Here is a 17,136-nt window from a genome sequence, read left to right as displayed (position 1 = left end):
AAATAAATGGAATCGTTTTTACGTAAGAACTGATTATTTCATAGCTTCTTCATTCTTCATGGTGCTTTTTTAAAATTTGCATAATTTCAGCCTACAAATGTGGCTAACTTTATTTTTTACACTATATTTTTTATTGTAAGTGTGCAGTATTTTGAATTTAAAGGCAAAAACATGTCTTTGAAATATATGATGATGCAAATGTAATAATTGTCTGCAGTTCCTTGAAGCACTCATGCCTTTCCTATGATCATACAGCTGTCCTCTGCACTTGCTACATGATGCTAGGAAAACACGTATGGTTTAATGAACTGCAGTGGAGGGCTAAATAGTATGCCATGATATATCTCTTTGTCTTCAAATAAATTAGAATTCAGTGTAACTTCTCAACATGTCCTTCTTGTATCTACCTACTATGTATACATTGTCATTTTCTGTGTAAATAATTGTAAGATAGTCTTGCACTACCGTGTTTTCCCGAAAGTAAGACCCTTGGGCTCTGAAATAAGCAGAAAGTCTTAGTTTCGGGGAGGGCTTATTTTTTGCCAGTACCAGCACCAGTATGCCACGAGCATGTGGGAATGGGCGGGACCTGTTCATGGGATAGAAAAGCAATATGGCAGCGAGAGCCTGGTGGCACACCAGCTACGGTATTGGTGTGGCCATGGTGGGTGAGGCGGAAAGGGCGCCGAGCCTGGTACTGGGCAAGTCAGCCCATATCTTCCCTGTGACCACCATAGCAACCCCCCGCACCAGCCTGCCAGGGCCCTTCACCAGCAGTCACTGGTGGAACTGGCTACTGCCGGTCCCACCCTCTCCATCCCACTGTCTGCTTGCCTGCAACCTTAATGAATCAAACCCTCGGTGAGCCCCTGCTTCCGCCCGCCCTGTCTGCTGGCCCTACTGCTGCTGGGACATTTCTCGACCGCGTTGGGAGCCATGCAGCTGTCAAGTGGCTGCCTGTGCTACTGGTTTGGTTTGTTGTGGTCGCAGGCAAGTAGATGGTGGGACAGAGAAAGCAGGGCCCATGGTGGCCACTGGCGAAGGGCCCTGGCAGGCCGGCAGCGGGGTGGGGTGCTCCAGCAGCTGCAGGGAAGATCTGGGCTGACTCACCCCACCCCACGCTAGGACTTACTTTTGGGGATAATAATAATAATAATAATAATAATAATAATAATAATAATAGTAATAATAAAGTTGGAAGGGACCTTGGAGGTCATCAAGTCCAACCCCCTGCTCAGGCAGGTAACCCTATACTATTTCGGACAAATGGCTGTCCAGTTTCTTCTTAAAAACTTCCAGTGTTGGAGCATTATATTAGGCCCACCCCCAAAAAATCAGCTAGGGCTTATCTTTTGAGTAGGGTTTACTTTCAGGGAAACACGGTATTATAAGCTTGCTGTGTACACCCAACTACAGTGGTTTATTCAAGCTGTAGCTTAGCATGAGGTGTGAAGCAAGCTTGTAACAACAATATTAGGCTTATAGGGACAGGAAATCTGAATCCATTTAAAGCAACTTTTTAGGATCCTAAGAGTATAAATTCTTTTATTCAAGGAATTACTATTCAAGTGTTTCCTTCCACTCACTTAATCACCATATGACAGAAAATACTCACATCACTAGTAATACAAGTAGTCTTCAACTTATGTCTTCAGCAATTGAGCTCAATATATATATTGCTAAGTGAAACAGTTGTGAATTTTGCCCTGTTTTACCTTACCACACTTGTTAAGTAAATCACTGCATTTGTTAAGTTAGTAACACGATTGTAAAGTGATTCTGGCTTCCTCAATGACTTTGTCAGAAGGCTGCAAAAGCTATCATAAGTGTGAGCCAGTTGCCAACCATCCAAATTTTGATTACATGACTATGGAGATGATGCAATGGTGGTAAGTGCGAAAAATGGTCATAAATCAATTTTTTCAGTACCATTGTAACTTTGAATGGTCGCTAAATAAAAGGTTGTAAGTTGAGGACTACCTGTATTTCAGGGTGCACCTATTCAACAGGACTGTGCAAAGCATTAGAAAGGCATTTATCATAAAATGCATTAGCACGAAGCAGGGGTCCCCAACCTGTGGGCCATGGCCTAGTAGTGGGTTAGAGTTAGGGCATATCCCCTCATTTGTTCTAGTGCCATGGCTGAGGGGTGCAAAAACAGGACACCATGCCACGGGGTGCAAAAACAGGTCAATGCTGCACCCTGGGATGCAAAAATAGGCCACCGCTGTGCCTCAGGGCACAAAAATGTGATGCAGCCACACTGCAAGGCACGAAAATGGGGCACTGCCACACCATGGGGTGCAAAAATGGGGCACCACCATGCTGTGGGACACAAAAATGGGGCGGCACCATGCCATGGGGCACAAAAATGGGCTGCCACCACACTGCAAGGCACAAAAAGGGCCGTTGCTGTGGCACAGGGTGCAGAAAGGCACTGCACCACACAAGAACGGGACAGGGCTAGTATCTTGTGGGTGCTAGCCCTGCCCTGTTTGTGGCACACGCATGCTCACGGCTCCATGCTCATGCATACGCACGCACACATGCATGTAAAATGCTTGCCCCTCCCTTTTCGTCTGGTCTGCCAACCGACAAAGATTGGTGACCTCTGGCATAGAGGATCCCTCCTTGAAGTGTCAAAGCATCCAATCCTTTAAAATATTTGTGGGGTTGCTTTGAAGGTCACCTTTCCCAGCTGTTAGCACATGCATCATTAGACCATACTTTCACTGGAATCAACCAGCACATCAAAATAGGTGTGTATCCCCATACATGTGCACAGATAGTTAAGGACAGTCTCTGAAGTACAGTAGTTGCCTGAGCCTTCTGAAGGATGTGATAGTTTTTGTGTTTTGAGGAAGGGAACATCATTGATTTTAACATGCTTAGCAAAGTGTCCCTTTTAAATACTTGGCACAACCTTGTTGCTCACCAAGGAGCATTTTTTATATATTGTTACATCACAGGAAAAGCCTGAACAGAAATATAAATCTTCATCCATAAATATTTCCTCTTTCAAATGCTCCTCTCTCTCTCTCTCTCTCTCTCTCTCTCTCTCTCTCTCTCTCTCTCTCTCTCTCTCTCTCTCGCTCTCTCTCTCTCTCTCTCTCTCATCAATTACCAAAGGTAGTCTTCTTATTTTACTAGATCTCTGGTTCCGTGGTTTTATTGAAAGCTTGTGCTTTGCAGCTGAATTGTCCAAGCAAGAGGATAATTCCGGAAGAATATCAAAATCAGCGCCAAGCAAACAGCTGCTATCAAATGTTTGTTGAGTTATAATTGTAGCTTTTGGCTGATGGGAGAACAGCTGACTTTCTCCAGAACAGACTCTTGAAGGACTTTTTGTGACCTAAAGCAAAGGGAGAAGGGGAATAGCATCAAAGTAAATCAATAAGAATTTTAAAAGAAAACAATCTACCTGCTGCTACACATCCTGACTGCAGCTAGGCTTGCTTTAGCGCAAAAAATGGAAGAGCAAGGAAATTCCCACAGAGGAAGAGTTAATACATAAAATATTAGCATGTGCGGAAATGGACAGGCTCACAATGATATTAAAAGATAAACGTGGATCAGTTTATTATGAAACCTGGGATAAATTTTACCGCTGGAGGAATTTGAAGAGGACAGTAGGGATTAAAGACGAATGTTAAGATAGAAATATATGTTATTTTAGAACAAGTATTGTATATAAAACTTAGATGTATATGTAGAGATGAATAATTGATTGTAAAAAGTGGAATAATCTGATAAGAATGTATATACTGGAATGTCATGTCAAATCCAATGTTTGTTTGTTTTTAATTGTATTATAAATAAAATTTGAAAAAAAAAGAATTTTAAAAGAAAACAAAATAAAACCAGGAAATTCCTAAATGATGTTGCATACTTATTTCATCATCACTAGAATTAACACTGCTGTCAAATTATCCAGTTTGTTTATATCTGCTTATATTTTTGTGTGAGTAGAACTTAATTTTCCTATTTTATTTGTTTATTTAAACTATGGGGGAGTCCCAACTATAACAACAAAAAAAGGAAAAATAACAGGCCCCTAGCTTGGGAATAGCAAGTACTTTGCAATTTGCTGACACAGATTATTACATTTCTGTAATACAAAGCAAAGCAACAAATAGTCATATTGTACATTAAAAAGTAAAAGTTATAATATTGCATTAGAAAGACAGGCATAAAAATTTTGGTTATGATAGATGTTTAATCCTAAATCAGAATACTTTTTACATAGAATAATATGGGGAAGCCCATGGTCCCATGGATGATGCAAACGGCAATCCCTGTGTTCAATTATGTTAGTTGCAGCTTCTGAGAATTGTAGTTAAGAATATGTAGAAGGTCACAGGTCTGCCCTCTTTATGATGCAAAGAAAGATCTAAGCTCACCTGGAGAAATCAGGTTGACTCTTGGCCTTTTCCCTCCCTCCGCCTGTTCCACTCGCCTGTTCTGCTGCATGCAGCTGCCCAGAGTGTGTCTATATGTATATGTGTGTGTGGGTGTGTGTGTGTGTGTGTGTGTACATATATATAATAAAATCTATTAAAACCACTGATCTCCGGGACAGAAAACCTTTTTAATAACTGAGCTTTCATCAATCCACTATTGATGTTGTCAAAATATGAGCTAGTTGCTGGAAGCGCTCGTTTTTATAGCTGTGTGGATATTAGCGATCTAGTCATGGAGTCTGTCACTAGTCATGGAGTCTGTCACCCGCCCCTTGTTCTCCCTTAGTTGGTTGCGTTAATCCTAGTTTTGCCATGCTAGCCGGCATCCACTTTGATTTTGACATTTTCCCTCCCTCCACCCGCCCGCCCGTTGGTCACATCCATCCTGTAGCATGCAGCTGCCATTCGATGTCATTGCCAGATCACTCCTTCTACTGTCCTGCCCAGCCGTGCCATCAGCCTGCCGCGTAGTCGCCTCCACTAGTGGTCCTCCCGCTGTGTGCCTTGCTCCGGTTGCATTAGTCTGCAGTCTTTCTCTCGATGTTGTGGTGGATTCCACTTGTGCTTCTATGTCTTCATTCATTGTGACATCCTGTTGTTCCATGGGTAGGCGACCCAGATCTTTTATATTTCTGTTCATCCGGTGTACGGGTGGTAAGCAATTTGTTTGCTCTGATTCCCTGCGCAGCCGTTCATGTCTTCTCAGTGCTTGATACGTTGGTAATAATTCCACATGTCAGTTAATGGAGTATTGGTCAGATAGCCAGGCTTCTTTTAACAGGTGGCCACCCTTTGTGGGGTGCTGGGCGATGACCTCTGCCCCCGCAAAATTGAACATATGATCACTCTCAGCTCTATGCGCCCATACTTGGGAACGTTGTTCGTGCCATCTGACCACTAGTTCATGCTCATGGACTCTAGTCAGGAGGTGTTTCGCAGTTTCTCCAACATAATTGCAATGACAATCGTTGCAATTGATCCAATACACTATAGATAACATATCCCCTCTGGATAGCAGTTCCTTTGAGCACATTAGTCTTGTGCATAGGGTGTGGCTAGGTTTGTGTGCCACATTAATATCATGGGTCGCAAGTATCCATACGATCGCTTCGGATACACCATTGATATATGGAAGCGTCACCCAAGCAACGGTCATTGGTCTGTCATGGATCAATCGTGGTTCCTGATGTTTGCAGCAGCATCAAATGAAGCTCGCTGAATACCTATTTTGCCTGCATATATGATGGAGATATGCTTGCTCTTTAATTTTCGCTGTCATTGTGCTGCAGTGGGGGTTAACTCTATTGAACAATGTTCAAATGTGTTTGCTCTTGTGTGCAATGGGGTGATTACTCTCATTGTGCAGAATCCGATCTGTGTGTGTGGCCTTACAGTAAACACTAGTAGAAAGGGTGTCATTGGGTTGGTGACTGAGTAGCACGTCCAGGAAAGCAAGGGTATTGTTGGTTTCCTTTTCCACTTTGAATTGGATGTCCGAATAAATCGAGTTCAATTTCTCCATGAACCTGATGCTGTCAAGGCATTTAATGATGGCAAATGTGTCATCGACATACCTGGCCCAGAATTTGAATCGGTAGTCAGCCATTGCTTTGCATTCCAGATCTTGCAGAACTGCTTCAGCAATGACACCTGAAATGGGGGACCTCATAGGTGTACCCTTTACTTGTTCATATATGGTACCATGAAATGTAAAGCACGTTTTGAGGCAAAAATGTAACAGCTGGATGAAGTCTTCCGTATTGGGCAGATTGGAGCTGTGGTTCTTTGTTCTATAGCAGACCCCTTATCATGGAGACGGCCAGCTCTTGAGGAATGGAAATGAATAAAGATGTTACATCAAAGGATATCATAATTTTGTCATCCTCCAATCCCCAAAGAGAGCTTTGGGAATGAATAACAATGCTCTCAAACAGAATAGCCAATAGCCTTCATCAGCAAAGTAGTTGCAATTTCAATTGTTAATGGGGAATGTGGCCAATCAGTAAGAGAAGAATAAAAGGGCTAATTAAGAGACCTTGGAGATAATCATTGGACCTGTACAAAATTAACTTTTAAAGGCAATCTGAGGGAACTAGTTTAAAAACTCTTTCTGTTTGGGTGACTGCCAGCTTAGAAAATAAAATATGCCTGCATCTGTTTCTAGTTCATTTCTTCCTTAGCCATGTTTGAAAGAAAAATAGATGACAATAGGTGTAATGCAGCTAATGATATCCTTTAATGATATGCTTCATTAATAGCTGTTAACAAAACTATTGCAACCTGTCCCTGCAACCTTTCTGAGGCATCCCATGAGATATTACAACATTGCTGTGAAGTATAGATACATTTAAATTACCTGTTCTTCTTCTTCACTGCCTGTTCCAGCTAAACTCAAAGAGCTATGATGCTTGTGAGAGTCTGAAAACTGTGGGTGGAATGAGGAAAAGTTTCAGTAACAGATGACAATATGAAATGAAATATAAACAAAAACTATAGTCTCTACTATGCCAGTATTTTTTCAAACCTGGCAACTTTAAATTATGTGAACTTCAGCTCCCAGAATTCCCCAGCCAGCATGCTGTGCTATACAAACACAATATTATACAAACACCACATAGGCAACAAGAATATTTCTATAGAGCTCTAAAAATTAGGAGAAATCTGTAAATATGACGGTGGAAATGGTTTTTAGAAGAAAGCTGACCATATTTTCTAGTATTTACGTAGCTTTCTTTAAAAAAAGATATCAGAGTAAGGGATTTTCATGACTGATGAATTAAGTGTTCTCCACTCAGTCTTGAACCAATCCCTCTCCTGTTAATATGTCAAAAGAAGGGAGAAAGCACTACTCTAACATTGGTATAGCTCATGTACTGGAAATGAAGTAAAGGTAACATTATGAGAAAAACCACAGGAAAAAAAGATGTTGTCAAGACATGTTTGCGCTGTGATTAGGTGAAAGTTGAAAAGGCCTTCAGATTAGCTGTCTTTTTGTTTCTACTTCATTTTTAAAAACTTTTGAAGTTTTTCTTTCAGAATAGTATCACAGTCCGGAAGGAATCAAATAGATCTCCGAGAAATCTACTACAGTAAATATTCCCTCTATCATTTGACATGATTCTAGGATATTCCATTTCTTACAGTTATTTTTGTGTTTATGCCTTTTTCAAAACATCTTTCTCTTAGTAAAACAGGATCTTATTCATAATATACAAAAAATTGAATATTTTTATTATAAACTTCTGTCATTTACTATTACTACAAAGTGCAATATGAATTCAGGTGATAAACACAATCCATAATTATAAAATGTTTTCCCAAATTTATCCTACCTTTGATGTATTGGGATTTGGAATTTCTTGTGGCAAATATGTTTCTGGTGGACTCCTGGGTAAACCATCATCTTCTGAAGTCATTCCAGCATCCTCTTGTTTTTGGGAAGGAGTTCCAAATGGATAGGAGAAGCTCATCTTCCAATTTTGCTGGAGTTTCATCTACAATACCAAATATTGAGTTTTAATACATTTCTTATACTACTAAAAGAACAGATTTGCTTTCATAGAAGAAAAAAAATGATGTAATTACCCACTGTTCCCAAAATCATAAGTACACTTTCTTTTTGCGCCCAGCAGAAAGATGCATGTGGATGACGTCATCCTGCCTCTTGCCCTTTACCTTATTTGACTATATACAAGGAGAATGTGATTTTATACAATGCTTACTTACTACTGAGACCATTTTTATTAAATTATGTTGTAAAAAAATAAACAAAACAATGTTGATCTTGCCCTTGAGAGCCAAAGCTTAAGTGAGTTTAGCAGCAGGAAGAGAGTTTAGATTAAGAGAGTTTAGCAGCAGGAAGTTCAACAAGCAATTATATTCTGTTCAATTACAAAGAAGGACATGATGTTTGTTCCAAAACTATGCACTGAATGAGCACATACTTACTGCACTGCCCAAAAGGTACCTTTTGGCTTTCAATGTAGATCATGTGTGCTACAGTATAACCATCATATAATCACCTTGATATCCAAGTTCCTTGGATGACTAAATTCTCCACCTCGTTAATTTAAAGAAATCTTATTGGAAATGTTTCTGTTCATACACCTGTTGAATATCATATTGTCTATACCAAAATCATATACAAATCTGCAATCATACCAGAAATGAAAAAATCTGGAAATAATGGAAATCAATTATTTCAACAGAATTACCTGCAAAGTCCAAATTCGATCAGAAACATTTTCCTGAGAAAATACTCGAACTGGTGTAGGTGGTTCTTGTGGAGTCTCAGAAATGAAAATGCTATCATGTGACAAAGCTCTGTTTCCCATAATAGTTCTGTGCATCCTAGGAAAATATGGAAACCTAATAAAACAACACATATTTAAACCTGGTCTTTCTTCAAGTAATGAAGTCTATTTGCAATGCAAATTTGAGTAGGAATGCAATGAGGGAAGGAATGGCTGAAGAAAGATGTCCTATAACAGTATATGATGTATTTTGGTCTTCATAATTTTAGATACAGACATCATTTTTGAATACCAGGTCTACCAGAGATGTAGATTCTCTAGGTAGAACAAAGTATAATCCCATAATTTAGTCAGAAGGATCTAACCAATAAATTGGTTGATGAATAATTTCAGGTTCAGTCATAAGAGATGCCCAATATGTTTGCAGAACTGAAAAGGATTTTAGAAAACATTTCCAAATCAGGTCAGTAATTCTTCAGGTAACTTTAGACCAGTCAGTTCCAAGCTGAAGTTGTCAACCCCGCTAGGTAGATTAGACCAAAATCAAACGCCAGTGCCAAATGCAAATGCCAAAACTAATTTTATTGAGATAGGCTATGAAAGCAGAATCTTGCAAGTCTGAACTGTATTTACTCCTAGTTTAATGAATTAGGAAGGTGTCTGTCAGAATTGCTTCTGAATATTAACTCATTCTGAACTTTAAAAATGCTTCAGCTCCTTTTAACTAGTTAACAATTCTTATATATCACTATCAAGGTCATCTTCCTTACTTTCTACACCAATTAAGACTCTAATGAGAACCAAAGGAGCATTCCTATTTATCAAACTTTATATAAAAGTTTATCACCATCAATTACTCTACACTAGTTACAAACCTATGATTCTCTCCCACAGTTCCTGAGAATCTCTACTTTATGATTACTTAGATAATGTTATTGTTGTTTAAAAACATTTTTTATAGATAATCATTATGCTATAAGTGTCCTTTTGTGGATTGCTATATTTGTTACAGGTGATAATTTTGTCCTAACAAAGGAAATATAATTTTCCTACAAATATAATACATAGGCATCAGAATAGCCCAAAGCCCTTTTGAAAGAAAAAAATTAGGGGGGAAAAGCAGGGTGCTCCTTGTATTAATTGCAAGGTTACCTAAGGTAATTATCATAAATTTTTATGTCTTTGCCAGTTGATGTTAATTTATATTATCCTTCCAAATATTAAGACTTAAAATTAAATATTTCTTCATTAAATACATGTGCTATAGCAATGAACACAAAAAGAGAAACTAATAAATAAGAACTATGAGGGTTTCCTAGCATCTGCTAGAAATATATTCAATAAAAGTAGCAAAGTAGTATCCTTCCTCAATTTAGTACTTTCTATATTTATTGAACTATCATTTCCATAGCTCTTCTTATACTGCATGAGGATAAATTTTTACATTAGCCTTTCTGTACATTGACTTTGAAGTTATTTTAATAGTAACACTAATAGGAGATAAAACCATTATGATTTTGTACAATAGCACCTTCTAATGGCAATATTGAGCAAAACATTTGTTATTAGCCTTATAAGAAGACATTCTGGAACATTTACTTAGTTTATTGACTTCATAAAGTTTACTTTTCCCAGTATAGCTTACAACAAATGAAAATCACCACATAGTTTGAAAATATTCTAAAATAGTAATGAAAATACTGCATAACACACATACACACACTAGGGCTGTGCTGCACTTCAGATCCAAAATTGAAAAGGTGCTTTGGAGTAAGACATGGGTACACACCTTGCACCTTTTGGTGCTTCCTTAAAGAAACTGCATCTTTTCCTGGGATCACAAATAGTTACACAAATCCAAGAAATTATACTTTGGAGTTAAAGAGGCACAGAAAAGGTTAGAGCAGGTGTGAGTATGCCATTGGAGTCCACTTAATTCAAATAAATTTTTCTGATACTGCACAACTACCAGGAGCAACCTGCCCCACAGCACCTTTTCAGTTTTGACTCTGAATGTCTTTAAAAAAAGTATTTTTGGGATGTTTTGACTCTGAAGCATAAATTTTTAGAAAGTCATGAAATAAACAACAGACTAACTGATTGAAAACTTTCCCTTCTAGACATACAGTAAAAGAGGAAAAATTTGGGGAGGATATTATTCTCTCACATAATACTGAGATGGTAAAAAGAGGTTGCTGGCAGGATAATGAAGTGTGCCTGATGTGTTTCACTGGCAAGAGTATTCAGAATATTTATTTATTTATTAAATTTATATGCCGCCCTCTCATTGGGACTATCACTAAGAATATCTATTTCTAACAATGCTTGCTGTTCTCCAGAATGGAAGGATATCAGAACATTCTTCTAATTATGTCTTTATAACAGCTTCAGAGAAGTGTCCTAGATATTCAACAAATGAAACATTTGTACACATGGAGGATAACCCTTTAGAAATAAGATTGCTTTTCAGACAACAACAACAACAACAACTTGCTTTGCAAAGAAGGAAAAGGCAAGCATGTGACTTACTTCAGATCATCTTCAGAATCATAATCTATATGCCTAGATGGTATGGCTGAGATATCAATTGCAGACTGACATGTGTTGATATTAGTACTTCCTGAAGATCCTAATGTTTCTTTCCTTTTTCTTTTCCCAAAGAACTTTTTAATAGATTTAAACTTTGACTTCTTCTTTCCTAGGTGAATGGGTATTAATGAAAAATAATTACTTATATTCAATGTTTTCAAAGAGACGCAAGGTCAGAACAAAATGATATGAATTGCTTGGGCAATTCCTTAATTTTTATTCCTAAAATTGACTGCAGCTTTCATTGAAAGAGATATGAAAATAGGAACTAGAAATTAATGATACTAAAAGAAAATTAACTGTTTTTTCCCAAAATTGATCATCTAAGTTACAAATATAATTCTGGCTTTAATATATATACAGGAATGATTAATCTAACCTAAGTTGAAATTGCTAAATGTCCATTCCAAATTTAGAGAATGTCTCAGTTTACTGATAACAAAATGTAAGCTTCAGAATGAGCATATTTTTTAACTATAGAGGACTATAAGCATATGGATATTTTTCTTTAAGAAGCTAAGGTGTTATATTTCTTCCACATAACATAGTTACACTTTCCTATAGATAAGAATCAGTGAATTCAGTGCAGTTCTTTTTCAACAGAATAGAGTTGTAGAATAGAATGTACCATAGAATTGTACCACCAACTAATAAAACAATGTTTAAATATTTTTGTTTTTAAATATGCCTTTCATTATTTGGTCACCAAGTAAAATGGGTGTTTCTAAATACTTACAAGTCAGGAGATACCATCTTTATCTTTAAAAAATAAGGTAGTTACTCACAAATGTGAACATACAACAACACATAGCTTCTCCTTTGGAATAATTTCCATTCATATACAAATCATACAATAGATGGTTGATTAGTTGTATACATTTTAACTGACTACAGTGCATGAAGATTAAATTGGATAATTGACCTAAAACAAACAGAGTTCCTATTCTGCACAGCAAAAAGAATTGTTAGTAGTTATCAGCATTTTCTCAAACATATAACTAAAATGAGATTTACCTGAAACTTCTTCCCCAAATCTTTCTGCTTCTTGACACTTGATATCCATTGACCTTGTGAAATTCATATACTGTAGTAGTCTCTAACATAGAAAAATAAAAAGTAACATTTGAAAGTTGAATGCATGGGGTTTTTTTGACAATAAATATTTCTTACTCTTGACCACACTCACTTGATCAGCTATGAACCCTAGTTAGGGTGTCCCATTCAATGACCAAATCCTGGTCATATTTTTAAAAAGGATTTTTAAATTGGGATAATCCTCTCACTCAGTTTTGAAAAACTGGGTGCCAAGATTATTATAAATGCATCAATATGGTGATATTTTAATACAATATTGCTTAGTTAGAGTAATTGATTCTGTTTTAATAACTGAATATTTAACATACAAATTAATTAATCCCTGAAATATATCATTGCTCAAAAATTATTGAGAAACTGATTGCTTTGTTTATTTGCTACCTCTCAGAGCCCTTCCCAAAATTTAATTACAGGTAGTCCTTGATTTATGACTAAGGAGATTCTCAGTCATCCAGGTCATGCTTTTTCCCCCAAAAAAAGACAACTAAACTTTATTTTTCCAAATAAAGTCCAGTTACCTTTTGAAAAGAAAGAAAAGCACCTTTGGGACTTGACTTACGACCATAATTGAGCTGAAATTATGGGTGTACATTGTGCTGATCATTAAGCAGGTCATATTTATTTATTTATTTATTAAATTTATATGGCACCAACCTCCCTGATGGAGTCACTCTGGTACGTGACCAACACAATTTTACAACATGTTTTGCAGCAGTTGTTAAGCAAATCACCATGGTCATCAAGCAAATCTATATTTATTACACAAATCCATTGTCCATAATGGGATTTTTTTTGCTTAAAACCAGAAGTAAATGCCAATTTCTAGAAAAAAAATGTTGTAAAACAATCATGTGATTGTGGGATGCTGCAAATGACCGCAAATGCAGTCTAGTTGGTGAGTACCAAAATGTGATCACATGACTGGAGGTGGTGGTCAGAATTTCGAATTTTGGTTGTGTCTTTTTTTTTTTTTTTTTTTGGTTTTGTGGGCTATCTGTAAGTTTGTTGACCATTTTATCAGGGCTTATTGCAAGATTCTGGGAAAGTCTGAAAATCTCCCAAGTGTCTATGATCATTCCTGCCCAAATTACAAATACATTTTTTAAATATATTTTATTGATTTTTTACAATAACAATCTTTAGTGCTTAGTAAACAGCATGTTGTCTGGGTTCATATTTTTTTAAAAAATTAATTTCTATAATTCCATAATCAATATATTAATGATATATTTCTTTGATCTTCTCTTCTTCCAGTAGTATTCTCCTTTGTCAACATTAAGGGAATATAATTCTTAATAATTTCGATACATACAAGGTTTGATATAAACACTTTTCTTGTGTTTATACAAATAACAATAACATCCACATATAACATCTTTTCTGATCAGCTTATGTTTCAATTGTATTTGTAAAAGTCATCTTATTAAGTCACTATGTGTCCTGTTTTCAAGATTCTTATTTAAGCTTAATTTCCCCTCAGTATTCTGACCATTCTTATCAGTCAGAATTTTCTCAACTTTTCATTCACATACACCATCCCAATATTTTTACATCTCATATATTATAAAAAATACTATACTACTTATATATCTTATCCCTCTTACTGTCGGGCCCCTTTATATTCAAAATGTATCTATTCTTTTAACCATATTCAAACAAATGTTTAATCATATAGTACTCCATCTTGTAAGTTGAATTGAGTCTCTTGAATCTAACTCTAGCCTTCTTCTTTTGCCATGTAGCTTTCCGTGTCAGTATGTTCTGCTTGCCAGGGGATTCTTCCTGTATTTTTGTGAATATTGTTGGGAATAGGAAAGACAAGTTAAGTAGAATGTACGTTTTTTGTCTTCCAAATTCTAATGATTCTCCTGGCAGCTCTATAATCCATTTTGTTAGATCTTCTTTCTTATCCTTAAGTTTGTTTTGAAGTCCTGAAAGATAAAATATCTCTTCTGTTTTCATTGTTGTGGCAAAATCTTGCAGATTTTCTTTTGTTTGTATTAAGCTGTGGTTCTCTTCATTTGTAGCTTCCCCTTTGGGTCACTTTCCTCTGGTTTATGTTCTGTTATCTGATTTGTTTGTTCATTCTTTATCATCATTTTCTGAGAGTTTTTAAATTGTAAGTTTAAATTGGAGATGTGCTCATTTATGTCATCAAAGTTGTTTTTAATCTCATCATGGTTTGAATCAATTGTCATTGAATCTTTCACAGCATTACATACATTTCCTCCTGGAAAGTATTTGCCTTGTCTTGGAGTATTGCTCCTGCAGATCCCTGATGTTCCAGGCTGGGGCCTTCCAAAGGGAATGTTAGGTGTGGTTTCCTGTCACTTTTAGTTAGGTATGCAACATCCATTTTGTCTCCCCCATCCAGGTAGTCTTTCACTGGTACCATAGTCTCTATAATTAGCTTTGTTAGACCAGCCAATCTTAAAATCCAAACAATCAAATCTTATATAGTTCTTATCTTTATATATGATTTTTGTAATCCAATGTGTTTCCAATTGTCAAAGCATCATTGAAAGCAGTATTTTATGACAGTTCTTCTGTTCAGGGGCCTTACAATTATCAACCAGTCAAAGTTGCAATCCAGAATGTTTAGCCACCTAAGAGCTTCCAGTAAATTCCTCCTTAGAAGATTAGCCAAAAGTCAAAGTTTTTCTTTCTCTGCAAACAGTTCTTGAGCTTAGAAATCACAGCTCAGTAAGTATTTATAATCCCAGAAGGTCAGCAGTTCTTAAAACAAATGTAGTTCTCACTCTATAGTGGATAGCCCAGTGTATTTTCTTTCCTCTGTGCAGCTGTCTTTTATTTGGCTAAAAGTCACTGAGATTCAAAGGAACAAGTTTTTCTCTATTCTGTGTGTCTTGCCAATTTCTGAGTCAATGCGTCTGTAGTTTTATACTCTAATCCTCCACTAGATGTCAGTAGTTATTCATTTTCCAACTTTTAAGACAACGAATTATTTTCTTATAATTTCATCAATACTATTTCAGATGTGAAATCTTAATAAACATTAATTTGCCGCTTCCATCTATGGAAAGGTGGAGATGTGATCCCCTCCCTTCTCACTTTTGGAGGATTTTTTGCTTCTTGGGATCTTTTCCAGGAAATCAGTTACAAAATAGGAGAAAGAAGATTGATATTCTCACCCAGTTCCAAGCACGCTGTTCACAGTTGTTTTGGTTAGTGCTTTTGGACTTTGGCTGCAGTAGCTTTGGCTAGTCTTGTTGGGTTGGAGGGCTTCCCCCCCGGATCAAACGATCAACCGCTGTCATTCCGTGATCAGCGGGGGGCTCTTTCTTTGTCGCCTCTCTTGGGCAACTTTAGACCCTTTTTAGGATCCCCTGGCAAGATGAAACCAGCCGTGGGGTGCGGAGCCTGCAATCCATCGGCTGCATCACTATGACGCAAGACCAGAATTACAAATACATTTACAAATTACAAATACATCTTCTCAGGATATTTTATGTGGTTTTCATTGATTCTCGTTTTCTGCCTTCAATTTTGTAAGAGTTTAGATGAAGTAAGTCTTGCAGTTACTATGTATATATACCTCAGGGAGAGAGGACTGAATACATTATGTCATTTTGCAAAATGTAAAAGTTAAATTCTGTTCCACATCAGTTCATATTCCCATTGTCATTTTTTTCTGGTCCTGCTGCAGACAGATACAGTATTTTTCTCCTTGCATCTTTCTCCTGCTGATATTCTCCAATTGGAGGAACAGCTCCTTTCTATGAAAAGAGTTCAGCTACTTTATTTATCTGGCTGAGTTTAGGGTTAGAAGGAATTAAGGACAAACAGGGGAAAGATGCTTTGGATATAATTTCCCTGGAAGTGCTTGAAAAAATAGATAGGTGGTAGAGAAATCATATTTTAACACACTGACTGTTTTAGTCTGGATGATGAAATGTGTATGTTATCATCTATGTTCATTTATTAAGGCTATAGTTTTGATATTAATTTCTCTTTAAAGTTTAAACAAGGAGCTAAGAATATACTATTCTCCAATACCTACTGTATGAATACTTAAATAATTGTATAAAGAAGAACAGTAAGTTAAAGTGATGAATTTTCAGGCTCTGGGGTGTGGTAGAAAGATGAGGAATAGCATAGCCTCAAATATTACAATTTTTAAAAAATAATTAGAGGCACTTCGGTCTAGTAGTTAAGGCACCAAGCTACAAAATGGGAGACGGTGAGTTCAAGTCCCACCATAACCATGAAAGCCAGCTGAGTGACTTTGGGCCAGTCACTCTTGCTCAGCCCAACCTCCTTTATAGAGTTGTTATTGTTGGGAAAATAGGAGGAGGAACGTGAATTATTTGTAAAAATAATAAACTTGGATTTCACCTCTTCATCTCTCTCCTAGACATCTGTTTCTAATTTTATGCCGGATTCTGGGGTCCTATATCTTGGACAATACATTTCAAAAGTCTAACTTATAATTTATCTTGACAGTGCTAGTAGTGAGCCTTCACTTTAACCATCCTAGCAACAAGCTACATGGCCAAGAAGAAAGAAAAGAATACAACTCTGAACTGATTCTCAAAGCAGATACACAATGTCCAGCATTCTCAGCAGACTTTAAAGATCTGCAAACAGAACCATATCCTACATTTATTTAGCAAATAAAGGCTTTATTAGAACAGCAAGGAAATAATGATTTTTCCAGAGCTGCTTCCAGAGTTTGAAAGCTTTGCAAACAAAAGCTTTTTAATAATGCATGACAAAAA

General features: G+C 36.9%; 1 protein-coding gene across 4 annotated transcripts in view; it reads right to left on the bottom strand.

Annotated features, from left to right (window-relative positions):
• The window catches only part of CRACDL (CRACD like), a 91,494-nt gene that overhangs the window by 37,171 nt on the left and 37,187 nt on the right, over window positions 1-17,136 (bottom strand). For all 4 annotated transcript variants that reach the window (XM_039340602.1, XM_039340598.1, XM_039340600.1 and 1 more), the window contains exons 3-8: window positions 12,317-12,398; window positions 11,243-11,411; window positions 8,675-8,810; window positions 7,793-7,954; window positions 6,817-6,885; window positions 3,125-3,352 (exon numbers count right to left, since the gene is read on the bottom strand). In XM_039340602.1, coding sequence (XP_039196536.1) covers window positions 3,125-3,352; window positions 6,817-6,885; window positions 7,793-7,954; window positions 8,675-8,810; window positions 11,243-11,411; window positions 12,317-12,383 — 831 coding nt within the window. In that variant the 5' untranslated portion in view covers window positions 12,384-12,398. The remainder of the gene's footprint in view (window positions 1-3,124; window positions 3,353-6,816; window positions 6,886-7,792; window positions 7,955-8,674; window positions 8,811-11,242; window positions 11,412-12,316; window positions 12,399-17,136) is intronic.

This window comes from Crotalus tigris, unplaced genomic scaffold (assembly GCF_016545835.1).
Source record: "Crotalus tigris isolate CLP2741 ecotype Arizona unplaced genomic scaffold, ASM1654583v1 scf7180000017753.6788120, whole genome shotgun sequence".
NCBI classification, from domain to species: Eukaryota; Metazoa; Chordata; class Lepidosauria; order Squamata; family Viperidae; genus Crotalus; species Crotalus tigris.
This window is presented reverse-complemented; position numbering and strand designations above follow the sequence as displayed.